The sequence below is a fragment of the Taudactylus pleione genome, unplaced genomic scaffold, assembly GCF_031769625.1.
Source record: "Taudactylus pleione unplaced genomic scaffold, aTauple2 ptg000276l, whole genome shotgun sequence".
Lineage (NCBI taxonomy): Eukaryota > Metazoa > Chordata > Amphibia > Anura > Myobatrachidae > Taudactylus > Taudactylus pleione.
This window is the reverse complement of record NW_028284678.1, coordinates 3,323,147-3,350,549: the sequence shown is the minus strand read 5'-3', so window position 1 is coordinate 3,350,549 and position 27,403 is coordinate 3,323,147. Positions and strand designations below refer to the sequence as shown.

General features: G+C 39.2%; 1 protein-coding gene across 2 annotated transcripts in view; it reads right to left on the bottom strand.

The window, feature by feature from the left end:
* The window catches only part of NCAM2 (neural cell adhesion molecule 2), a 342,401-nt gene that overhangs the window by 190,012 nt on the left and 124,986 nt on the right, over window positions 1-27,403 (bottom strand). For both annotated transcript variants that reach the window (XM_088481682.1, XM_088481683.1), the window contains exons 2-5: window positions 25,860-25,934; window positions 24,384-24,590; window positions 8,326-8,469; window positions 5,658-5,795 (exon numbers count right to left, since the gene is read on the bottom strand). In XM_088481682.1, coding sequence (XP_088337808.1) covers window positions 5,658-5,795; window positions 8,326-8,469; window positions 24,384-24,590; window positions 25,860-25,934 — 564 coding nt within the window. The remainder of the gene's footprint in view (window positions 1-5,657; window positions 5,796-8,325; window positions 8,470-24,383; window positions 24,591-25,859; window positions 25,935-27,403) is intronic.

The following is a 27,403-nucleotide window of genomic DNA, read 5'->3' as shown; positions in this document are numbered from 1 at the left end:
GTGCACTACAACAGGGTGTATTGCATAAGGAGCACTACTACTGGGCACATTGCATAATGGGCACTACTACAGTGGGCATTGCATGAGGGGCACTACTACTAGGGCCACTGCATATTGGGCACTACAACAGGGGCACTACTACTGGAGGAATTAAGGTGCATATGGAATGGAAAGGAATGTTCCCAGATTAATGAGAAACTGTGGTGTGTCAAGTTGACACGCCCCCATTTTTCAGTGGCCATGCCCTTTGTTGCATGTAGCACTTTTTCAGTACGCACATAGGGGGGGCTCCATTTTTCATCTTGCCCTGGGCTCCAAATACCCTAGTTACGCCACTGGTGTCCTCATACATCTAACCTCAATATGCCATGGAGCGTGACTTGCCTGCTCTGTGTGAACTGTCAGGTCCTGTGCAACTATGCTAACGTCGGGAGTCTTTGATCAGGATGAACCAGCAGACTGTGCTGAATAATTTGATATGTGACACTTGTATATCTGTGTGCACCTGAGTCTGTATATGAAGCACAATGGAACTTGGAATTAAAAAAGCAGCAGCTGCTACATTGTAGAACTTCATATACGGATTCAGAGACCCAGTCACACACAGATATATGAGTGTCGCATATCTAATTAATCAGCGGCAAAAAAAAAAAAAGACCCAAATAAATTTACCTAGCGACAGCAGAGTCTCACGGGACCTGGCACGTCAAGAGGGGCTTTTTGGTGTGACTGCAGCAAAAATGTGTAAGAACACATCTGTAGCCTTTCCAAATGTTATCAATAATAAATGCCTTTATTAATGATAACATTGGAAGATTTCGAACCAAAATTCAACTCAAGTTAACTGCTCCTTAGCCCTCCAACTTGGCTTCACTAAATAAATAAAATAACAATCGTGATCTGAACCCACATCTCTCCATAGACATCAATAGTTTCTCTGACAATACCCACCGTCCTCCCATTCACCTGTCAAAAACAACACAAAGCAGAAAAGATGGATTGAACATTGCTTGAGAAGGTGAATGTCTGTTTTCTCATAAGAAAAGTGCAGCTAAATAGGAAATATTCAAGCACTGTTACACTAGAGGGCTTCATGTCTAAAATGCTGGATGCTGGAGAATGGCAAGGAGTCAATCAAAAGAGTTTAGACCAAGCCTGGCACTAATCAAAGAACTAAAAGGAAAAGGTGCAGCTGTTTAAAAGGGAGGCTGTGCAATGCCCACCAGACACAAGCAAAGAAAGAACGTATAAAAACTGTGCACCGATTCCTCAGTAATTACGGTCTCAAATACTCATATAAATAAAGACATTTCAAAGCCCCAGCCCGGACTTTAAACATCTCCAAGTAAGTCGCCACACGCCGATGCATATTACAGCACAGCCGGACAGACCTGCTGTTCACGACCGGCATTTATACAAGCGGTATGTCAAACAATAACCGATGCCTGATACTCTACATTTGCCTACATTGGAGTTAAGCTGATAGGGGACATTCTCCGACTACCTATAATAATCCCTGTGGTGCAGACTGTTGGGACACTAATTCTCTATTACCTATAGTAGAATCCCCTCTCTCTTTCTCCCCATTTTTCTGTTTTATTTATTATTAGTATTATGTTTTATTTCTGATGATTTCTTTTGTCTATAATACATTTATTTATTGATATCAGTATTTGAGACCTTAATTACTGAGGAATCGGTGCACAATGGAAAGGATTCCCAGCTATAGAAAAAATACAGGTTTTATTTAATTACAATTGGGGAGTGAGGTGATCAATGTGCAGTAAACATGGAGAGATAATATTAGGACATACAGTGGCCCATGTACAGGTGGATTGGTATTAAATTAAATCCCACATACATGCCAAACATTCTCACACATCCATAGCAATGCCGACTAAGACGTAATTATTGCTTACAGTCCCTTGGACTAGGGGGACAAGATGGGGCTTTGAGGGTTTTGTAAGTACAACCAAAGTACAGTAAAGATGTGTTCATGCAAATGCATCGACAGGACCGTAGCTAGGGTAGTGCAGCCAATGCCATAGCACAGGGCACCAATGGTCAGGGGGCGCTGTTTGGGCCTGTCAAATTTCTGTTTATTATCATTCTTGCTTGTAGCTTCCTCTTCTTTTATCCCCAGCATCTCCTGGCCTCTCCTATATCTTCTCTGGCCCTTCCCCATGAAGCAATGGCCCTTTTTTGGGTGCATTATTTCCCTTTGAAAAATGAGGGGGGCGCCAATGCTCTTTCTGGCACAGGGCACCAAAATGTCTAGTTACGGCTCTGTGCATCGAATGCGGACAAGAAAGCTGCACATAGACCTAGTTGGAAGTGTATCATTTCCGCATACTCAACCATTGGTGCACAATGTGAACTGATTGTGGTGGTGGTGTTGATGATGATGATGACCAATGACATCTGAATCCATCCAACTTATGCTAATACTAAAGTAACATAGAAACATAGAATTTGATGGCAGATAAGAACCACTTGGCCCATCTAGTCTGCCCCATTTTTAAACATATTGTTACCTCAACCCTTATTGATCCTTACTTCTTTTATCCTTATGTCTATCACATGCATGTTTAAATTGCTCTACTGTCTTAGCCTCTACCACCTCTGATGGGAGGCTATTCCACTTGACCACTACTCTTTCTATGAAACAATTTTTCCTCAAATTTCCCTTGAACCTACCACCCTCCAGTTTCAGGACATGTCCTCTTGTTCTAATACTTCTATTTCTTTGAAGAATGTCTCCTTCCTTTACCTTGTTAGAACCCTTTATATATTTGAACGTTTCTATCCTGTCCCCCTTTTCCCTTCTCTGCTCCAAATTATACATATTAAGATCTTTTAGTCTTTCCTGTTACGTTTTGTGGTGTAGACCTTGCACCATTTTAGTTGCCCTTCTTTGTACAGTCTCTAGTGTATTAATATCCTTCTGGAGATATGGCCTCCAGAACTGGACACAGTATTCAAGATGAGGACGTACCAATGACCTATACAGTGGTATTACCACTTCTTTCTTTCTGCTACTGATTCCTCTCCCTATGCAACCAAGCATCTGACTTGCCTTCCTAATTGCTTTGTTACAATGTTTGCTTGCCTTTAAGTCTCCTGAAATAGTGACTCCTAGATCCCTTTCCTCTTCAGTAGTTTCCAGTATAGTGCCATTAATACTATATTTAGCCTTTGGATTCTTGAGACCCAAGTGCATGATCTTGCATTTTTTGGCATTAAACTGTAGTTGCCACGTTCTTGACCATTCCTCTAGTCTACCTACTTTAGATCATCATTTGTTTTACCCCTCCTGGTGTGTCTACCCTGTTGCATTGTGTACCTTTGTGTCATCTGCAAAAAGGCATAGTTTCCCTTCAATACCATTTGCAATGTCACAAATAAGATATTAAAAAGCACTGGTCCAAGTACAGATCCCTGAGTTACTCTACTGGTAACATTTCCCTCTTGAGACTGCACTCTGTTTACTACAACTCTCTATTTCCTATCCTGCAGCCATGATTTTATCCATTGAACTATCTTTGTATCCAATCCCATTCTTTCCAGTATATTTAACAGTATGCGATGTGGAACAGTGTCAAAAGCCTTACTAAAGTCTAGATAAGCTATATCTATGGCCTCAACATTATCTATTTCCTTAGTCACCCAGTCATAATTATTTGCATATTTTCCCTTTGATCCTCTAACCACTTAACTGACAATTTGTAATTTTTTCTATTTAATGTAGGAATATCTTTATACAAAAGTATTCTTATTATTTTACTGGAAATAATTGCCTAGGAGGTGTCTCACAATCCTGATATGCCCATATGTCCCCATAGTAACTTTACCTCCCATCCATCCAGTGGCAATAAATCCCCAAGAGACCCCCAGTGGCATTATCCCCTTAGTGGTAATAGATTCCCATTGGCATAACCACACACCCACCAATGTTAGGTCCCCATTGTAGCACTATTCCTACACCCCCCAGTGTCACCATTTAAGAATTGTATCTTCATAACCCCCCCAGGGCCGGTATACCTTTATGAGGCATTAACCGCCACCCCCAGTAGCAATAGATATCCCCCAGTGGTATTGCCCTCCCCCCAGTGGCAGTACTCCTTCCTCTCACCATCATCCAGAGTATAGTGAAATGTATGTCAGAGGTAAATGATCAGTCCCTCTGCTGCAGCTGATCTCTGCACTTGCAGAAATCAGCCCCATAATGATCAGAGTGGAATTGAAGTTTCCTTGTTTGCATTTTGTTATTACATATTTGTTCCAAAATGCCATTTGCGAGACACTCTGGGATGTAGACTCACCAGTGATGCTGGTGGCCAAAGACTGCTACGTCACTCCTGGGGAGCAGGACATGAAGGAGGAAATTTCCTTTTTAAATAGAGACAGAGACAAGATGGAAAAGAATGGAAAGTTGAGCTGGCTGCTGTCACATTGTATACAATCGTGCCAATTAGGTGGCTAAAGGGGAAGGCGACAGATGTGTGTGTTGATTTGATTTTGATGAAAACTTTTATTTTTTTATTCATTTCGGTGAATTTGACTTTAAAAAGAGTGAGGGCTGCATAAGTGTGAAGCAATAATAAGTGTCCTTTAGTGTGTGGTTTTTACATTTCTTGAACTATATGGATGTGATGGACAGGTAGAATTTTTGTTGATAATTAAAGCCCAATCGGGTTGAGTTTAGGGGCGGGTTTTAGGTATGTTCTTATATTGACTCTGACAGAAAGCATTCCTCTTTCCATTTTGGACTACCCCACCCTACCTTTGTGTTGTTTTGTTTTGTCTTGTCTTGTTTGTTCACTAACTTTTTTATTTCAGAGGAGGTGCAGCACGGTGGGAAGTCACTGCTCACCGGCAGCCAAATAGGTTGCAAGAGTAACTGAGGGGCATTTTTCTTTTGAAACTGGTTTTAGGTATGTTCTTATCCCTTAGGGGAGGACCTGGTCTCTGACTCAGGGTCAGGGCCAGTACTGGCCAAGTAAAGGGTAATGGTACTGTACCTGGATGGTCATGGCTGCATCAGAGGTGGGGCTTTGACCCACCCCTTTTAGTGGTTCATTAATTATATCCTGGCTGTTGCCGGCGGGCAACAGCCAGGATATAATTAATAATTATAATTATAAAATAAAAGCTGTGACCCCATTAATTCCAAAAATTGTTGTTCAAGTCATTATTTGAGGTTTATTGGTTTTAGGGTCTAATCAGGAACTTTCTTTCTGGTGTTTCAAAGCCATCCACTATAGGTGGCTTGTTAGTTATTATTACACTGTCATGTTGAATATTTTATTTGAATTGCGTAATCTATTTATTGACTACCACTGTACAGTATCTCTGAATAGTCCTACCCCCTGGCACAAACCAGGTGCACACACTTCTGTTCAGTACAAGAGTGAATCAGGAATATACGCTACAATACCTTTCCGAGCTGGGCACATCTTGCCAATATAACCAGCTTGCAAGCTAAGCAAAATGCAACTTTTGCACTTGGGAATTAATTGCAAATTCCATCCAACTCATTATGAGAAACACAGAAAATAATTACAAAAAAAAAGTAATAAAATGATGGCAAACTATAATATAAGATTTTGAGGGATATTTGTAAAGCTGGTGCAGAGGGAAAAAGGTTAATTGCTTACCATTCACAATGACCAATATATCTCGGAAATCAATTTCGCCCCTGACCTCCACTCGCCCCTCACATCTGTAAATGCCTTCATCTCTTTTACTTATGTTGATAATCTGGAGATTATTGTTTGTTAACATTGCAAATCGACCTAAAAAAAAAAATAATAAAGATGCAAACAAAGGTTAGAAAGGAATGAACTGAAGGAAGACTGTGGACTACTAAATGTGATTCCTAAACAGATTTTCTCTTGCCTAACACTATCAGGCATTTCATGAAAAATGTATTTACCAATTTGAAAGTAAAATGTAATTTTCAAAGTTTAATATTTTTGTGTGTGCCAAAAAATCCTACAAAAAAAATAAATAGAAAATAAAAAAAGGAAATATTTTTGGAATATCATTATCTAGTAGACACGATCAAATAATTTTCTTTTGCACAAGGGTATAAGGCTTTGATTAAAATGAATGAATGCATTTATTCACATATGTTAAAGTAACATTTTAAATAAATCTTCAAAATAAACATGCAAGTGATTTATTGCCCTTACAATGCAGTTACTTACTACAATCTCTCAAATGACAGTGTAATAACATATTAACCGTACAATAATTGTGAAGAAAAATGGTATAATGCTATGGTTCAATGATTTCATCCATTTGGTCAGGAAATGTTTTTGGAGTTATAATACCAGGTTGCAGGGGCGTAACTAGGTATTTGAAGTCCTCATAGCATAAAGTTTGTAAGGGCCCTTATGTACCACCGGATGGTAAAAAATGTATATAACACATGTAACTTTGACAAGGAAGATTGGCCCCCCTGAGCTCTGGGCCCCATACCAGCTGCACCCCTTGCACTTACGGTAGTTACGCCCATGCCAGGCACTACAATGTATAGGACCATAGGAAAAAGTTGTAAAAGAAGCTAGTTACAAAGTAGGTATGTTACTGTACAAATGTGTCCACATACATCTTACTTTCTTGTGCTTTAACCCATTCTTCTAGTTGCACCATCTCATGGTATGACTCGGTAGCGCCGAGAGTCACAGCCGCTGATACTGCATTGTAGCATTTGGCATGAAGATACACCACAGTCATACACAGAATATAGGCATGAGGCATATCATTTTAATCAGCAGAAGCTACCTGTGCACCCTACAGTATTCTCTTTGCTTTGTGAGATAAGATGATTTGAAGGTAAAAAGTCACACGAAAAAGATGTTCAGCGTTACAGCTTTGCACGGCACTCACGTGTTATGTTTAACGCGATGTACAGTATAGCGCATGGGAAGTAAGATGTATGTGGACACATCTGTATGTGGAATTTATTTATGGCGTGCTTAAAAAAATAAATAAATCAGAAAACTGTGAATACATGATATTAGACATAAAAAGGCCCATCCTCTTCTGCAGTAGCCCCCATGCATTACCTGAATGCCTGTTATCTCATATTGAGCCTGATTCATAGATGAACGATACTGCATTTACTCTTGCCAGAGCTGCGAGCATATGCAAATGTCAGTATCAGCCCATGGCCTGGGGCAGTAGCCTGCATCTGCATGTGCAAGGACTGAGAAGTCCACTTGGTGTTATCACTAGGCGGGTGTGGACGGCACCTGGTGTCACCTTACCAGTGTTGGACTGGGGCATGAAGGGCCCACCGGGGGAATGCAGTGATAGGGGCCCATACTTAGGGGTGTGGCCAGCCTCCAGAGGGGGTCTGGGCCCCTTAAAATATATAAAAATATATATATATATATATATATTATATATATATATAAAATACTGCTAGTGAATGCATGATAATGTACCAGATTAATAACAGCAATACATTGTAGAACATACATAATAGTCCTGTGCAGTATAATTCAAGTGCACAGTCTGGAACCTGATCCCTAAAGAAGGGGGTGGGCCCTCAGGCACTGAGGCCCACCGGGGGTTTCCCCTGTACCCCTGTGGGCCAGTACGACCCTGCACCTTACAAGGGGATGACACCAAAATGCCAGCTCCTCCTCAGTGACAGGGAGCCAGATGCAGCACACTAACATCACAGCGCAGTGCCTGGCTTCCTGTCACTGGGAATCCTGCAGTGTAAAAGTGTGGGGCACACCCCCAGAGTGAGGATACCGGGGGTGTCCAGCAAGGCAATGCCCCCTCCCAGTGAAGTCACGCCCCCTTTTTGACGAACAGGAGGTGTGCGCAAGAGTTTTACTTGCCGCACTGGGAGTCGTTGACCCAAGTGCCACCAATTCGTCCACTTCTAGCATCTCTACATGCAGTATTACTACCAGGGTTATTTCACATAGCTTATAGTAACTTCCAGATATATTCTAACTTTTGGTCTTAAGATGATAATGATGATGGTAAACATCTCCTATAAGTTATTTTGGCAATAGATGTATTATAAAGTACAAAATAAAACAGGTGGGTACAGTCACTGCACAAAGTTCCATAATATCCCCAGATGAAATACAACACAACATAAATTGTACCTATCTATATTTCAATTATATTTGTTCTCTACAATTTGTATGTAAATGCAGTAGTATGGAATACCTTTACTTAAATGGGACATATAAAAAACAAAACAAAACATAATATTGTTTTAGGCTACAAGGCTTAAAAAAAATAGCTAAAACCTCTTTTGAAAAACATAACTTAAAACGTTACCAAAATACTAACTGTCATCAATGTCTGTTACATCTTCACCGTTATTCAACCATCTGACCATTGGTGCAGGCGAGCTGGTGATGTGGCAGACAATTTCTGCATCTTCGCCTGTCCGGAATTCTTGAGGTGACCTGACATCTTCAAATGTCAGTTTCTCTAAGATAAAAGAAAATTAAATATGAGTTCACCAAACAACTACCTTAAGGGAAAAATACAATTATTGGCTGATGGCCACCAATCATGGTACATTTTATTTTACTCTACATTGTAGCTCATTTTATTTTCATTTTATCTTTCTGCAGATTGTAAATGACATAGAAATCAATTGTTCTGCATAGAAATTATTATTAAGCATTTATTAATTAAACATGAGATTATATTTCTTTATCGGCTAAGAGAATATGAACACTGTTTATATTGTATATTTTATTAGAATATTTTAAACTATCATAAATGAAATACACAGTTTCATATAGCTGTATAATTACCATGCTCCATAAAGCAAGAATAAAAATATACCTTATTTGTGGTAGAGATGAGCGGTTCGGTTTTGCTGAAAACCAAACACACCCGAACTTTGGGGCTCCAAGTCGAACCGAGACCCGACTCGCTTTGAGGTTCTAAATAGAACCATAGTTTCCTACTCTCCCAAATTTGGCCGGGAGCCTTCTGAAAATTGGGTTGCGCTCCTGGCCCCTGGAAAAGTAGGGAAGCCTCCTGGCCGGCCGTCGACCCTCTGGACCCGAGCTCAGTTGCGTCATCATGACCCGGCCCCTTCTTCACAATGCCGATAATATTAGCTTTTTGTGTAGCAGGGGTCGGGCCAAAATGATGCAATTCCTTGGCCATGTGCCCTGCTCCGCCCCCTGTATATTGTGCCATGCCCCCCTCCTGGAGGGGGCTGCCAGATTGTCGGCAAGGATGAGTGGAACAGAGTCTGGACTCTGGTCTTCTCGCTAAGTTCAGACTCGGATCTCATAAATGCGAGTTTGGATTGCATGTAAGTCCCCCCCCACTCATGATTTCAGGTGTCCTTTCACACAGGAGAGGGTGTGGGCTCTAGTTCATGCTGCAATAGTCATCTTTAGAGAGTTGTAGGTAGATGGAGTGGGTGGGAAGCATGTAAAAGACTGCAGGCATCTTTGTCACTGTGTATGTTTGTTTGTCAGACACTAGCTAGCACCTGCAATCCAATTGCACTTTCAGTACTTACAACTGTTTTCCATAAATGTGCTATATTTTTTAAACTGCAATGTGTTGTGCCACTGCTCTGTCGCTTACCTTAGCCAGTCAGCTCACTGCAGCCTTTGGGCAATATTGGTGAAAACAATATTGTAAGCTGTGAGCAGTAGTGCACGCAGGAGGGGGGGTTTCTGAATACCCAGAACTGACAGCCTCAAGACCAGACACCATGTTATTAAGCCCTGCCCCCGTCGCGGCAAAATGCCACGGTACGCGGGTTAAGAGGGAGGCGGAGCCAATATGACATGATTCTATTAGAACTCCGTCATTTGGCTCCACCCCCTCTCGATTGACCAGCGAAATGCGGCATTTTGCAGCTAGAGGGAGGAGCCTAATGACATGGTGCCAGCCTGCCAGGTCCCGTCTCCGCAGCTGCTGCAAGGTAAGTGTAATGTATGTGTGACATATGTATTTGTGTGTAAGGTGTGTGCAACATATGTACAGTATGTGTGTACATATATGTATAAGTGTGTATGTATGTATGTGTATGTATATAAGTGTGTGTGGAAACCCCCCTGGAAAAATCCTTCATTTTCCCCTGGTGAGGTGGTCAAAATTTACTGGAAATAAATGTTATTGATATTAATAACACCATAGGAACAAAAACAGGTCCAAGTTACATGGTTTTAGCTGTTTTTATCATTTTTTTTTAAAGAAATCTAGATCCAAAACCAAAACCGAAACTAAATCACTTGCGGGTGGTTTTGCCAAAATTAAAACCAAAATACAATGATGATTTACTGTAGAATCAAAACCAAAACACAATGATGATTTAGAACCAAAACACAAGGGTCTGCACACTTCTCTAATATTTGGTAACACCATCTAACTTCCTTAAGAAAAAACTGCATTAATAATGACAATAATCTGTGACCATTTAGTACCAGGCACATAATTTACAGTATTGGATATAATTACATTTTTCAAATGAATATTACACATTAGTACAGTACTTGAATTTCTAGACCTTAATTTTAGCTTCTATTCTGGAAGTTGACAGTTTAGTTTTAATGGGGGAGGACAAGTACTTTGAGATATCATTAGATGTAAAGTTATACTCCATATCAAGTCATCACAATAAGCTGCCTCCATTAGCTATAAATACAGATTGTGTTAGCAATAAAGAATAAAGTACTGTATAAATTATTTACATACCAGTTTTAGTTTTATTTGATAAGACTATAAAATTAAAAAGGAGTATAATGAAAAACAGCATTATTAATATTTAGATTCAATCTACCACCTCACTAGCATAGCTGGATTGTGGATGGATATGCACTAAGGGGGTGTTTCTAGTTTTATTAATAAGGTGGTCAAGAACCAATGCCAGTTTGATTGCTTGTGGCCATTACTTCAATGGGGACCAGATATTTTACTGCAAGTCACAAATTGTCCTGATCCATTTCTCTATAATTGTGTGTCCATCTATCTCTTAAACATGAGGTGTGCACTACCTGACACGCATGAAGGTACAAAAAGAGTCTGACAGTGCAGTATGTAAAAATATACATGTGGGGAAGACAACTACTCTTTTATGTGGCATGAAATATATGTAAATCAATTTTTTTGATCATTTGTTTTTGCAAAGTTATCCTTACTGCAGTGGCGTAACTAGGGTGTTTGGAGCCCAGGGCAAGATGAAAAATGGTGCACCCCCTACTGTATGTGTGTGCATCGAAAAAGCGTGTGCCAAAAAAGTGGGGCCATGGTCACATGCCACAAGGGGCGTGGCCACTGAAAATGCTGGTGTCAACATGGCACACCACCCTTTCTCATCACTCTGGCATCATTCCTTTCCATTCCACATGCACCTTAATGCCCCCAGTAGTAGTGCCCCTCTTGCAATGCCCACTGTAGTAGTGCTCCTTATGCAATGTCCTCAGTAGTAGTGTCCCAAGTAGTAGTGCCCCTTATACAGTGCCCCCAATAGTGCCACTTATTCAGTGCTCAAAAGTAGTGTTCCCTTATACAGTGCCCCCCAGTAGTGCCCCTTATACAGTGCCCCCAGTAGTGCCCCTTATTCAATGCTCCCAGTAGTGTTCCCTTATACAGTGCCCCCCCAGTAGTGTTCCCTTATATAGTGCCCCCCCAGTAGTGGTCCCCCATATGCAGTGCCCTCAGTTGTGGTACCCCTTATGCAATGCCTCCAGTAGTGCCCCTTATACAGTGCCCCCAGTAGTGGTCCCTCTTATGCAGTGCTCACAGTAGTGGTCCCTCTTATGTAGTGCCCCCAGTTGTGTCCCTTATACAGTGCCCCCCCATATGCAGTGCCCCCAGTAGTGGTCCCCCTATGCAGTGCCTGTGTACTGTGGACCGCATTCACTGTGGTCCGCACTACAGTGACTGAAACGGACCTGGACTGCAGCCATTCCCCCCCACACCTGCGCCTCCGATGCCCAGGGCATGAGCCCCAACCAACCCCTCCTAGTTATGCCACTGCCTTACTGTTATTACACATGCACTCTAAAGCTCTGCAAATAAATTGCTCTAGTCAAGTGTTAAAATTTATTTCGGTGTTATTAAAGTCTTCTTTTTAAAGAATAAGGCTTGTTTCAAAGCAGATTTAGGGGGAAATGTATCAAACCTTCTAAAGAGAATAAATGGAGAAGTTGGCCATAGGAACCAATCAGCTTCGAACTGTCATTCATCTAGTATATTCTATAAAATGATAGCTAGAATATAATTGGTTGCTATGGAACTTCTCCACCTGTCCTTTTAGAAGGTTTGAAACTGTATTAATTGGGGAGGGGAGGGGAGGGGAAGGGAAGGAAAGGGAAGGGAAGGCTGTGTATTTCATTTGGATGGGAACGGAGCAGAGATGGCCTAACACTGTGTAAAATTATAGCCATGTCCCTTCCATGCTGGTTGTGCTCACTCTGGTCATGTGCCATGGAAATCCCTTATTGGTAATTCTGCATAGCAGCATACACAGGGCCTGATTTAGCTAGTGCACTGCTGATAACAGATTCCCGATTATCGGGAACCATTCTGCACATGTGAATAACGGGTCTGCAATCCTGTATGTAGTCCTGTAGAAGAATGTCAGTGATTGACAGTCTGCTTCCATTTCTGGGCAGGGAGAGGGAGGGGATGTCACCACCATAGGGTGGGAGTGAAGAGGCCAGGATCTCCATCAGCTGACAGAGATTTCCTGGCACTCTTTTGAGCGCCTGCGGTGGCCGTCTTGCGTGACCGTATTGGTCACTTAGCCGGCCGATGGACACGCAGATGATCCAGTGCTGTGTCCTAAGATGCAGCTCGGATCAGTAATGCATGCAGGAGGTGTGACGCCTACTGCTGCATTATCATATTAGTGTTATAGCAGCTGTTACCATGTTAGTAGCTGTGATAGCAGATCCGTCCTCTGCTGAATTAGGCCCACAGTTGAGGAATATTAACATTAGAAAGTGAAAAGGTCTTCAGACAGAGTTGATACATACAATAATACAATTTTACAGATATAGAATTCTAATCTGCAGATAATGCAATAACATAGCGACAAATATGGACAAAGGGCCCTGCTCAGAAGAGCTTACATTCTGGATGGGCTGCAGGTGGACATAAGCGTCACTGAGGAGTACTACAGAAACAGTAAAATAGAAAAGGAAAAATACACACCATACTTCGAGAAAAAAAACATCAAACTGTTCCCAATAATATATTAAAATAAATGTAATAAAAAATGTTAATATCATTAAAATAAATGTAAGTATAAAATCTAACAATAACCAATATCATAGGATTAAGAACCACAAGTTTTTCCATGAATGGCATTGTTTAAACTGCCTTGAGTGCAATTTAATGCTGTGATCAGCAAACACCTTTGTTTGTTGGTGTAAAAAGTTATCATTATTATTATCATTATTATTATCATAATTTATTTATATGGCGCCACAAAGGGTCCACAGCGCCCTACACTGTACATAAATGAGTACACAAGATAAACAGTTAATAGTAATACAAAACAATGCAGGACAAGGACATGGTTTATGAACATAGCTGCATAACACAAGCAGCAGGGCATCAGCAACAAAGTGTTAGGTGCCAATTGGTGAGTTAGGAGTAAATGATAATATAAGTATGGGAAGGAGAAGCATGTGAGGAACGAGGGCCTTGCTCATGAGAGCTTACATTCTAAAGGGGAGGGGCAGACAAACAGGGGCGACACAGATGGGGTAGATAGTGAGGAAGGAGCATGGAGCAGTGGGTTAGGATATATGTTGTGGAGTGTGTGTTTAAGATGACCTGATGTTATGTCAAAATTAAGTCTTCCAAATCATCCAAAATTGGTAGAGAGCGGTGTCAGCTGACTGAATTAGCATGTGCAATATCCACTTTGTTTGTCAGTTCACTAGATCTCTACACTTTTGTGCAAAGCCTCATAAATCAGGAAAACCAGGATCCAAAAAATCTGAGTAAAGCTACAATTATTGTGCCGATTTGCCAATAATCGGGTGACCGGCCTGATTTATTGTACAGTGTGTATGAACGATCATTTCAGCATTTCATCGATAAAATGGATAGAAAACATCCACAAACACTTTCCCTCGATTATCCGATCTGTCGGTCAAGACCGGAAATCTCAGCCTCAATTTCCCGTTATCGAGCAATGTGTATCCATTCTCGATTATCTGCCCTCATCATCCTTGTGAGCGTACATTTGCAAATTAATTATGAAATGCGCCAGGTATTTCATTTAAATTGTATAGTATGTGGCACAGATATCAGGACCGTGATTTTGCTGAAAAATCATCCCAATTATTGGTTTGATAGAAAAAAAATCGCATAGTGTGCACCAACTGTAGCTTAAGACAATAAGTCTGCTGGAGATTTACTGTGAAGTACATGTGAATGCTCATGCATGCCTTGATAAAGACATTGGGATGTTGAGTATTATCCAATCATCTGTAGCTGGTTACAGAAGAAACAGACACATACAACCAAGTTTTGATCAAAATCAGTTATCAAAACAAGGCAAAACTAATTTTCCCAGAAATCTTGCATACCGCATGTTTTGGATCCCACATGAACTTGCTCTGCACAATAACATCACAGTGCAGCACCCGGATCCTGGTCACCGAGGAGAAGCCAGCATTTTGGTGTCATCCCATCAGAGGGTTAACACCCGGTGAGGTCCACACCCCGCACACCCCTCCAGTGATGCCACTGGACCAGTATCAAACACTACATAGCAGCAACAGAAACTAAGAGTACTACCATAGGTGTGTGATTCTTGCACTTGACATCCCTAAAAATGAAAGACTTTCTTCAGTTAAAAAACCTTTTGTTATTATTTTTTATTTATTAGCTTTATTTATAAGACACAGCAAATTTCCATAGCACCATACAGAGCAAGGTACAAAACTGGGAAAAACAGATTAACACATACAGTACATACTGTAATAACACATAAATACAGAGGTGGACATATAACTAACATATACCAGAAGACCAAGGTAGTGGATCTAGAGGGGTGAAGAGAAACACTAGGAGGGAGGGCCCTGCTCACAAGAGCTTACATTATAAAAAGGGAGTGGATGGAGTGGGGGTATTCTGAGAAACAAAGGTAAAGGGACTAGATTAGGATTGGTTCTAGTAGGCAAGAATTAGTGTGTTTTTAGGGAGCGTTTGAAGCAATGGATGTTGGGGAAGAGTCTAATAGAATAAGAGAGAGCATTCCAAAGGTTTGAGGCAGCAGGGGAGAAGTTTTGGAGGCTGGAGTAAGAAGTAGCAATAAGTGGGGATAATAAGTGGGGACAAATGGATAATACATTTCATCCTATTTGTATTCTGAATTGTATTGTGTGTGATCCAGTATCATTTATTTTATACTGTAAGAGCTTCAGAAATGTGTTTTTGTTGAAAAAACAAACAAAAAAAAGGTTTAATCATGATTCTATTGGAGAGATTATTTTTGTAGTACCAGTGGTGGCTACCTTAATTCAACACAATCAACATCATCCTCATTAACCTGTCAATGTCCAGCACATCCAACATTGTATACTCATTATTGTAGCATATATTATCCCCTTCATCATTAGCAACTTCCCACTTCATTCACACTTTATTTGTTTAAGTGATTGTAAACAAACAGCATATAAAGAGCTACACATCTAGCTATGAGATAGGGAGAGGGGGGCATGTTACCTTACAGCAGCACACTACAGAATTCTTTCAGTATCATGCAAGCTAATAATTACTAAAACCAATCATATCCCTAATCAAATTGCTGGAAAAGCAGTTACAGAAGCTGAAGGAGGATACAGTATGAACAAGCAAAAGAGAAAAAGAAGCTCTTTTTTCTGGGGCACTCTTATATAAATTGTTTGTTTTAAAATATAACTTTTACTAATGATATTTAAAATAGTGCATCTCAAATTAATATCAAATAGGATAAGTCCAGCATTGCCAGGAGTATCAAGGAAAAATATATTTTCCACAACAAATTTTTAACAAAACACACACAAAACATACATAAGAAAATTTGGCAATGAATTGAGGGCCTGATTCTGACCCGCTCGCGAGCGCTGAGCGCTCGCAAGCGGGTCGATGGTGCCCTAGTGCGCATGCGCACAACGGAGGCTGCTCCGTCGTGCGCATGCGCGAGACCCGGCTAGCAACGTGGAAGCCATCGCTCCGGGTCTCGCACCAAAGGGGGCGTGCTGTCGTTGTTGATTGACAGCACGCCCCCTTTGGTGGGCGTGCTGGGGGCGTGGCTGCCAGACGGAGGCATTCCCAAGGGAGTCAAGCACTTCAGCTACAAAAGTTACAATCCCTGTTGTTCAAGTGCTTGGAGCATATTCTGTTTAATTTACAACATAAGGAATGGTCCCCAAAAAATTATTGGAATAATGTTTACTTTAAGGGTTTTAGCTAGCTTGTTGTTGTAGAGATCAATTTTAAAAATGTGCACTCTGCTCAGTCTGCCACTGCTATCCTTTTGTCTCTATGTCATAGTCACCCATGTTGGAGTGGCAGGAGAAACCCATTGGATTAATACTTGGTAGAGATTTAGGGAGGCACACTATGGTATTCTGATACCTGTGGATTTCTTTAATCTAAACCTTTCTTGGTTGAAAAATCCAAATCTTTGGTTAGTCAACTCATAATAAAAAAAATAAATCAAATTCATAATGTGTGACTATCATGAGGTACACTTCTATGTTAGCAAGCGGTAGTAGAGAGTCCAGTTAGTGTGACCATGCTTTTCTGATACTTGTGGTCTTATTTAAAATCTTTATTAATTGAAAAATACAAATTTTTAATTAGTTTATCAAATCATAATAAAATAATTTAGTGCAATTCATTCTATTGTTTGGGTATCATGAGATGCACTCGTGTATTAACAAGCAGTAAGAGAGAAGCTTTGTCGTGTTACATGCTATTCTCATGATTGAGCCTTACTCTAATCAAATCTATTCTTGATTAAAAATAAAAAATTTTAATGAATAAAATCATAATAAAATTCTGAAATGCAATTAATTATGTTGTGTGAGTGTGTGATAGTCAGGACATGATCAAGATAAAAATACCCTTCATTAATGGCAATTCAACTATTGCTAAAATTATAACTGTATATATGAACTGTTTTTTGTAAATATAAGGTCATTGAGGACAGGTAATCTGAATGTCCTTTTGCTAGGTTTTTTATCCTGTGGCATTTGTCACCAACAGAAGGGGGGGGGTCAAGGAATATCAAAGGTTATTAAATGTAGAGCAGGAGGTTTCTTGATAATATGATTTCAAATAGGAAATTTGCCAATCTACCCATGTGACATGGGAAGGTCACTTAGGTCTGTATGTTCTTGAAAAGCCTCTTTTCACACTTAAGGGACACAGGGGTCAATCCATTGACCCGCGAGTCCCCTCACAACGCGAGTATGTGAAGCTGTATGCAGCCCCACAAGAACAGGCCATTAAGGGTGTGAGTTTGGATACCATTGCTGATGTTTTTCATGTCATTGCAACTGAAACTCGCCCCCTCGCAAGTAAGTGGATTGACCCCTTAGGTTGATTAAAATAACTGCAGGAAATACTATTAATACACTAGGCTTCTACATCATGGATCCATATTTGATATGAATATTGTGGTAAATTTAGCTTCGCTGATTGGACATATTATTTTATTGCTGGCATGTTTCCAAAAGAGACATCTTAATTTTAAAAATTGTTAACTGGGACATATTTTTGACCAAGGAGTTGGAAATCAGATTAACATCTGAGTGTCACAACACTAATCAAATGTGATACAGTATTTTCATTCTATTGTCATCCTGCCATAAGTAACTATTTCAGAAGGAACAAGTTTCTGGGTAATTAGTTTAGCTAGTCAGTTACAATAGGCATCCTGCCACTTGCTGTACAAAGTAAATGCACCTCAGAGACAATATCAATTCTCAAAGCATATATCTTCATATTCCAGGATTGGGGAAGTTTGGTTGCCAATTTATTTTTAAATGTATAATGTGTGTGGATGAAGATTGATGGATGCATAGAGAACATAAGTAAATCACACATCTTCTGTAGGGAAGAATATTAATGCCATAAAAATAGCATTTGTTACATCAAACTGGACAGGAGGCTATGACCAATGCAGTGGTGTTTGAATTATGTTTCTGTTAAATATCATAGAAAAGTTATATGCTACAAAAGGATTTGAATTATTTTGAGACAAAATAATTCACACATACTATAGGTGAAATTTCCTCCCAAAATTAGCATCTGGACTGCCTTACAGAGTGGTCCACCTAGTGGTTAATGTCCTATGTATAATATAAGAATTTGTCAGACTTCGGGGATCAATCTAATTGAGATACTGTACAGTACCTTCATTTTCTAGTTGTGCCCCAAGCCAGAAAAGGCTACATGTTACATTCTGTAAGTTTTGCTTTTTCATTTGACTACAGCACATGTATTGTCTGTTTATTTTGTACTATTTTTTGTAAATAAGCACTGTATACCTTTTTGTAAATTAAGTGCTTCTTTATTAGACTATTTCAAATATGCTCTAGAAGCTGGGGCCAAATGTTATAGGGTAAGAGTTTAGAAAATGTGAGAGTTTAGCAGTAAACTATCACCCTTTTTAAACTCAGCCAATGTAATAGAGTCCGAGAGCATGCAAACTCGCATTTTTTGAGACTCAAAAAACTCTTCATAGAAGCTCTTTTATCACTTAGGTTAACCTAGAACTATTATAGATATTGCTATGAGTATTGGAGAATAACTGAGTGTTAGTTTGTTTTGCAGAGAGAATTGTCCTAAAATGATTTTGGGGACCAGTGAACCCTTCTCCACATGTGGTGGCAGATGGGATTGGTATGAAATACCGACAGACGGGATCCTGGCGGTCAGAATCCAGATGCTGGGATCCCGTCAGGGTTAACATACCAACACTTGTTGGTCGGTATGCTAACCCTCCCCCTTTTCCTACCATAACCCTCCCTCTTTGGTGCCTAACCCTAACCTCCCCCCCAGTGCCTGAACCTAACTTCCCCTTCCCCACACCCTAAACCTAACCCTCCCCCCTTAGTGCCTAACCCTAAGCCCCCCCCTAGTGCATAACCCTAACCCCTTAGCCTAACTCTAACCCTCCCCCCCAACCCCACTACTTACCTTCGACATCCCGGCGGTCAGGATGCTGGCGCGGGATTCTGACCGGCGTCGGTATTCCGGTGCCTCTAATGCAAGCATCGGCATCCCGACCAATGGGATGTGGAATGCATCCCGTGGCAGACTACTGAGTTAAAATGACTTCCTAAAGGAGTGTATTTTATAACAGATATTAACTGTAAGTATAATATTAAGCTCTGGCCTCACAAAGTTAGGACTAAGGGATCAGTGTGACTGCAGTCCTGATGCTATTATAGTACTAGTCTGAGTGATATGGTTTGTTGGCTCTAACTTATTAGGAGCCAAACAAGGATACACAGAGTGGGCCCTGGCAGTGTGTGAGGAGGAACACTTCTGTGTTATCAATGGAAAGGATTCAGAGCAGTGTGACTGTGGTTTCTATTTTTTTTCTTTTTTCCTGTGCACAGCAACCCCCCAAAGTTTAATCCTTTCTTGATTCTTGATTCAAAATCTCATTTATTTCATTAATGAAATGACAGTTAATTATTTAATTTACTTCTGTTATGTGAGTGTCATGTGGAACACTTAAAGCCCCATAGGTACATTACAAAAAAAATCGTATTGATCCTACAGTCCAACAGCCATCAAACAAATTGTGCGCTTTTGTGGAAACCCAAGCAAACCAAGCATTTTAACCACATAAGTGGCAATCCCTGTAGCTTAAATGCTTGGTTTGTGAAAATATGTATGTTTAATATACAACAAAAGGTCTGGGTGGAGGCCCAAGGACAATTCTGTCTTGCAGTACTTTACATTATGGTTGTTAGCCATCTTATTGGTGTATCTACATTTTTAAAATGAACAAACCACCACTGGTATCTCTCTGTCTCTCACACATGCTGTTACTTAAAAATAAAAAACATATTCCATCTATTTTGCACCATTTTACTTCTGGACATGGCCCACCATGTTCTGTTCTTTTTCATTTTCTCAAGTGACCCTTTTTTCTTGTTATAGTTGCTGTTATCTCCAATTTAAATTGTCACTCATTCTGCATAGCTATTTTTTTGTTTTTCTTTTTCGCACCTTTTCACTTCTAGGTAAGGCACACCTTGTTTTTCATTTTGCCATGGGACTTTTTTTTCAACATTTTTTTCATACTGATGCTACACAAATCTGTCATGTTTAAATTTACAATGACATAGATCATCCTTTTTGCACCACTTCAATTCTGGGCAAGGCCCACCTTGTTGTTTGTCATTTTTTAAAGGTTTTTTTCCCTTACTGATATTGCTATTCCTTTGCATTTATTTACATTTAATAAAATAATTTAACCATCATGTAATCAAATAAGTACATAATCAATGATCATTCAAAATGAATTATAGCCACCAATCAGCTTTATCAAACAACACTACTTTTGAGTGCAGCCCAGCCTACAGTATATACTTCCATTGAATAACCTAGCTTCTATTATTCAGGGTCTTATCTATCTGTATGTCACATATGCTTTATAACATTGAGAATGATCTAGAATTTCTTTCTCAAACCATTTGACTTCTGGGCGAGGTCCATCTAGGTGCTTCTTTTATAAATGTCATCCTATCTGCTGCACCCCACATGACTAGACCTTGTGCTTATTTGAGCTGTGACCTGTGTTCTAGCCAGTTGAGTAACAGCAGCTCTTGTTAAATCGGGAACCTGCTTTGATATACTTGACCATTATAAGTGGTGTATATTTCTACCATATGCACACTTCCTGCCCTTAGTAAATCAACTGCAGACTGTGGGATAAAAGGCAGGAAGTGAGGCCCAAACATGACCCTATTATTGACGTATATTCAAAATCTAACTGTTCCTGCTTGCTCTATTGGATTTTCTAGCTTTGACCTTGGCTTGACTTTGACTATGATTCAGCCTCTGATACCTGGCTGTTTTCTGACACTGGCTCTGCTTAACCCTTTGGATAGCTCTCTGAACCCAGCATGATTTCCTGTGTACTGAATCCCTGGCCTTGGAACTTGGTCTTCACTCTTCTCTTGCCCATAGCTTCCAGTAATTGGGACCCAAATCCTGAAATAAATCTCTGCATCATACTTGTTATAGTTCCACACAACACCAGTGTTGTGCCACTTTGTTGTCTTATCTTGTATTAAACTGCCATGTGTTTGTGCTGCTGCTCTTCAGCCAACTCAGAGCAGCCTTTAACTAATATTGGTGTAAAATATTAGTAAACATAGATGTGCACAAACACACTCCCCCCTCTCTGGATATAGACTAATCTAATCTACATATCACCTTCCCTGAGACATATGTACAGAGCTTTACAGAGATGCCAACACAAGTGGATTGCACACAAGCTACAATAATTGAGCTGGCCATCCCCACTCTACACATTTTGTTGCAAACTTTTTTACATCACTGTACAAAAACATTTGCTGATCACAGTATTAACACACAGTCAAGACAGTTTAAACAAAATTGACTCAACTAGTGTGACTGTTATGTTATATTTTTTGTTCTCAATGAAATCTGGCTTTAACAAAGATCTAACTTACAGAGCTAATGGAAGAATATGTTGGGCCCACTCACTGAAACATGAGGCTGTCACTGACATAATAATATTGAATATCCCAGGCCCAATGGTTCATTTTCTGCAGCTTTCAAACATGACATCTGAAGAGTAGTGCAGCAGCAAGATATGTTGGGTGTAGGGGCAGTCCTGATATTGAGGGGTCTATTTACTAACCCCTGGATGGAGATAAAGTGAACAGAGATAAAGTCCCAGCCAATAGCTCCTAACTGTAATTTTTCAAACACAGCCTGTGACCTGGCAGTTAGGAGCTGATTGGTTGGGACTCCGTTCACTTTAGCTCCATCTAAGGCTTAGTAAAGAGACTCCTAAAATCCACTTAGGTAAACTTTGCACATCTAATTGTCCCATTCAGATTACTTTGGTCCCGAGAAAGTGAGTCCATATTATTCCTGTTTCTATTTTGACCGGTCAAATTATTTATCTATTATATTAAATTATTGTTTATATTTTCTACATTCCTGTCTTGGTGGTGATCTGCTTGTACCATTCCTTGTTATAATTTATTAGAGCAGATATTCTAGTTTATTGTCTATACATTCGTACACACATACACCGAAATATCATCATAAATATCAGTACTGGCAGTGCTGCAGGGCCCACCAGATATGTCTGTGAACAACGTTGTACACACCCGCCAATGCATCGTGATATATCGAACAATATATTGACAAGTGTGTACCCAGCATAATTTGAAGATTAAGCTCATTATTTGAGGTATACACAATGCTTGAAGAAATTTATAAAATACATAACAGTTCATCATTTTAGCACCAACCAACCTGAATGGACATAGAACCCACTGAACATTATTTCTATTCTCCATCATCAACTCTATTGTCAATTATTTGTACACATAGTATAAAGTGGACCTATCATTTCAACTTTTTTTTTTTAAATTAACTTTTTTTTACAGAGAGGTACAGTAAATTCAATCATTTAATGTATGTTATGTACACTGTGATTTTCATGATTTAATTAGTGTTATTTGGATATTATATAATAAAATAAAAATGGCGTTGGTGCTTAAATTGGATAAAATATAATAATACTTTATTTGAACAGTTTATGTGGTTCTTAGATGGGCCTTCTTAACCAGATGAATGTCACATAATGATTAGCATTTCTGCCTCACAGCACTGAGGTCATGGGTTTGATTCCCACCAAGGACCTACCTGTGTGGAGTTTGAATATACTACCTGTGCTTACGTGGGTTTCCCCCGGGTACACCAGTTTACTCCCAAACTCCCAAAATATACTGGTAGGTTAATTAGCTCCCAACAGAAATTAACCCTAGTCATTTCTATGTGTGAGCTTGTGGTACGGAACATACAGTAGATTGTAAGCGCCACTGGGTCAGGGACTAATGTGCATGGCCAACTATTATCTGTAAAGCTCTGCGGAATATGTGTGCGCTATATAAATAACTGGCAATAAATAAATATAAAAAGTGTTTAAATCCATCTTTGACCAGTCACATCTAATTTCAGGAAACTTGTAGGTAAGCAGAATATCCTAGGGGGTAATCTAATCTATCCCCCAAAGAGATCTTAGCTACTGTATACCTAGCCTACATTATTAATAGGATAATTTAAATAGTTAGACACTATTTGCTATATCTTTTGGCATCTAAGAACCACATAAAGGTTTCAAGGAAATTATTGTTATATTTTCCAATTTAAACTCCACACTATTTTTTCCCACACTACTTTTTTTTTAAGATAAGCATGGTTTACTAGGGCAAACAGGAGCTGCTAAAATGTTGACGTGCTTACTATCACTTACCATATATATTTTGTTATTTGGATATTGTTATGTTATACTGAACTGTAGTTACCAATTACAATTTATTAATTAAGTCAGAGGTTCCCAAACGTGGTCCTCAAGGCTCCAGAACAGATCAGGTTTTAGAGATATCCTTGATTGAGGTGACTTAATTAGTACCTAAGCCAATTTGATTTACCCACCTGTGCTCAACCATGGATATCTTTAAAATCTGAACTGTTGGGGAGCCTTGAGGACCTCTTTTGGGAACCTCTGAAATAAGTGAACTGTGTGTTTATAGTGATAATGCCGTTAAAATTTATATAGCTCAGATAGAACTACAAGTGAGGTAGTTCTTAGTGCTAACATTAAATAATGTAGCCCCCCATAAATGATTAGGTCCCTAAAGATGAATTACAAGTTAGATGAATTAACTCATTTTTTTATTATAAAATTGCATTTGACAATCAAATATTTCTGCAGTTTAACATGAGCTTCACATGATTAATCTGTGCCTTTGCAGTATCCAACTATTCCTAACCAACTAGCTCTTAGGTGTACATTTACCTCTATTTGTGGTGGTTTCATAGCACCACACTTGATTTTCAGTTTCAAACCTCCACATATACAGTACTATTCAGTGGTTAAGAGGATGATTCTCAAACTGCTGATGATGTGAGACAAATTACAAATGGCAAAACAGCTGGTGATTTGATCAAAACATGCAAAGAAACAGCAAGAAAATGTACCTGGCCAATCAGAACATAAGAGAAGACTAAGTATGAGCACAATCATTATTCGTTGGTTAAGCGGTCAACAAAATGTTCACAACAATATAATCTATACAAGTATTAAGGAATTAGAAGTTATAAAACAGTAGGTTTACTTTTAAAATACTCACGATAAATTTCCAAAACAACAGTAGACTCCTGTGTATGTCCTTTAGAATCGCTAGCTTGACAGCGATAAATACCAGCATCATCTATTTTGGCATTATAAATTGTAAGCCATGATCTGATGCTTTCTCTTTGTACCACAACTCTCTGATTGGACATTATCTTCTCTCCTTGAGGATTATACCAGTCTATCGTTTCAGGTTCTCCTACAACTATAAAAAAATATATATATACATTATTATTATGCTTATAATTATGATTTTAATTATTACTATTTTGTATAAACTGGATAAATAGGTACAAAAAAAAACAAAGCAATATCACAAAAAGATGCACATGTAAACCTAAAAGGTTTGGTATGAATAAATAAAAAAAAAACATTTCTTATTTGTTTGTGATCAGATCTACGACTGCACTCAGCACAATTGTGTCAATTTTTATGGATATGCAGAATGCGGTCTAACCATAGTAATGCCACTTCCTGCAGCCAAAAAACAGGATATTTGTCTTTGTGTAAGCTACAGTATATACTATGGCACTTCAAGAAATGAAGATTGCATGGGAATTGCACACTGTATAATTTATAAACTTACACAAAAGACAGTTGCAAACATCTGGTAAATCTATTATATTCTATAAGCCTACAAGCAGGGCCCTTCATCCTGCTTCTCGGCGGGTTGGAGGTGAAAATTAAAAATGGCACTCGCAATCAGTGAAAAGCATGCCGAGCGTTACACTGTCTGTGATTGTCATTTTAAATATTCACCTCCAACCTGGCGGGAAGCAGCAGCTTAGGAACAAATGTATACATTTTTGTGTATCTCCATCCGATTTGGGCACATCTTTGTCAGTACTCACTTTGCGTGAAATTAGTTTTTTGGGCGATGACAATGTGATTGCACTGAAATGTTTTCTCTTGTAGGAGTGTTATGGGATGTACGTGATATTCTGAGTTGTGCTGACTGAGAAGAGAACTATTAATGATAACAGCTGTGGCTTTGAACAGAAAAACAGTGGGGGGCGACAGCCCTATGGAAACTCGCATCAGCATAAGGTATTAAGGTGCCCATTTATCAACGAGTTTTAAACTCATTGCATGTGATAATGCTAATGGCGCTCCTGCCAATCAGCTCCCAACTGTCAGCTGTTTGAAAAATTACAGTTGGAAGCGGATTGGCTGGAGCACCATTTATCATACGCAACGAGTTTTAAAACTCATTGCATATAATAAAACTCATTGAGAAATGGGCCCCTCAAGCTGGCTGCCACAGCATCACGCACCCGAATCAAAATCAGCCCCTACATCTGTGTGTGCAACGCTGCATATCAACTGTGTATGCTGCATAAATAATAAATACTTATAATTATGGGGTTTGCTGCTCAAATTTGAAAATGTGACAGAGTAGAGCACTGTAGATAAGTAACTAAAAACCAAAATCAGCCAGGAATAAGGGAATATATCAATATATCACATAATGTACCTGTGCACGTAAAATACTTGGATTGTCCCACGCTGATTTCAACTTTACTTAGTGAGATCGACACTTGCAAGACAGCTGTAGAATGAATATGCAGAAAGAAAATACTATTTATTTTTTATTTATATATTGATAATATTAACACATTAAATACTATATATATATACACACACACACATACTGTTTATATATATATATATATATATATATATAGATATATATAGATATATATATAGATATAGATATATACATACATACACACACACACACAGAAACTATGGCATATGGAAGCTATTTGAAAGTTTAAATACATTAAAAGAAAATCTGAAAAAAGCGTATAAACCTATTTGCATGTAAATTATTACAGAAGATGCAATTAAACACTAATGTCATGCAAACAAAACATTAGCTACAAGATGTGCTTTGTACATAGTCTTCCCCAGAAGGGGCTGCTCTTTAAAATCAATTGTTCATTTGCATATCATTACTAAGGAGCAGCTTAAAAATCCCCCAAATATTTTTAATTAAAGAAAGCACATTATGCAACTTAATTATTTTCATAGGGCTAGTTGATTCGGCAGGTGAGTTGTTACACACTCCTTAGCGAGTTCCGACTTCCATGGCCACCGTCCTGCTGTCTATATCAACCAACACCTTTTCTGGGGTGTGATGAGTGTCTGCATCACTTTATAGCTTCACAATGATTTTTATTAAAAAGGTTTGCTTTATTTTTGTATTTTCTAAGTATAGTATCTACACAAATCAAATAAAATGTATCAAAATAAACAACAGTATAACCTTCATTAGCTAATGGATAATCATATTTACTAAATTTACCAATAAAAAAAAAAGAATTTTTAGTTTCCCTGCTAAACGTTTGACTCACACCGGCAATTTTACTTTCTACCAAGGATCGCTGTTTTGGTGTCCTGTAGGTTAATGTCTGAAATGGTGCTGTACCAGAGCCAAGCGTCTATTGCATTATAACTAGGGGTTTAGAATGAGGTTGTGGAGGAGGATGCTGTTGTTATTTCAGGGTAAGAGAAAAAACTGCTAATGGAGCCATATGTGTATAGGTTAGTAACACTATTGTATTTACACTCCATGAGATTATGGTATGAAAAGCAAAGAAAAAGATAAAGAAAATAGAATATATATAATAAAGAAAAGTAGAAAATATAATGTGAAATGGGCAGAGGCATTTTAACACAGAAGCGGGCCTATGGGTGCCATATTTTCAGTGAATTACAGTATATAGTCCATCAGTGGCATAATGTGCGAGTGGCCGCCAGGTAAGTAAATGTAATGGGTGCAGGCCAGGGAGTGCAATGTTGGCCCCCCATGACTCAGGGCACTGTACCCATTCTAGATTTGCCACTGGAAAGGGACAAAATAAAGTGAACTTTTTTTATTGTTCTGGTCTGTAAAAGTAAATACAGTATACCTACAGTAGTCATTTTGTTGCTCACATACTGAACAAACCCCACTGTCTAAATTTTGACCTAACTGCAAAATTGCTGACTCAAAATTTTATCTACACTGTTTAT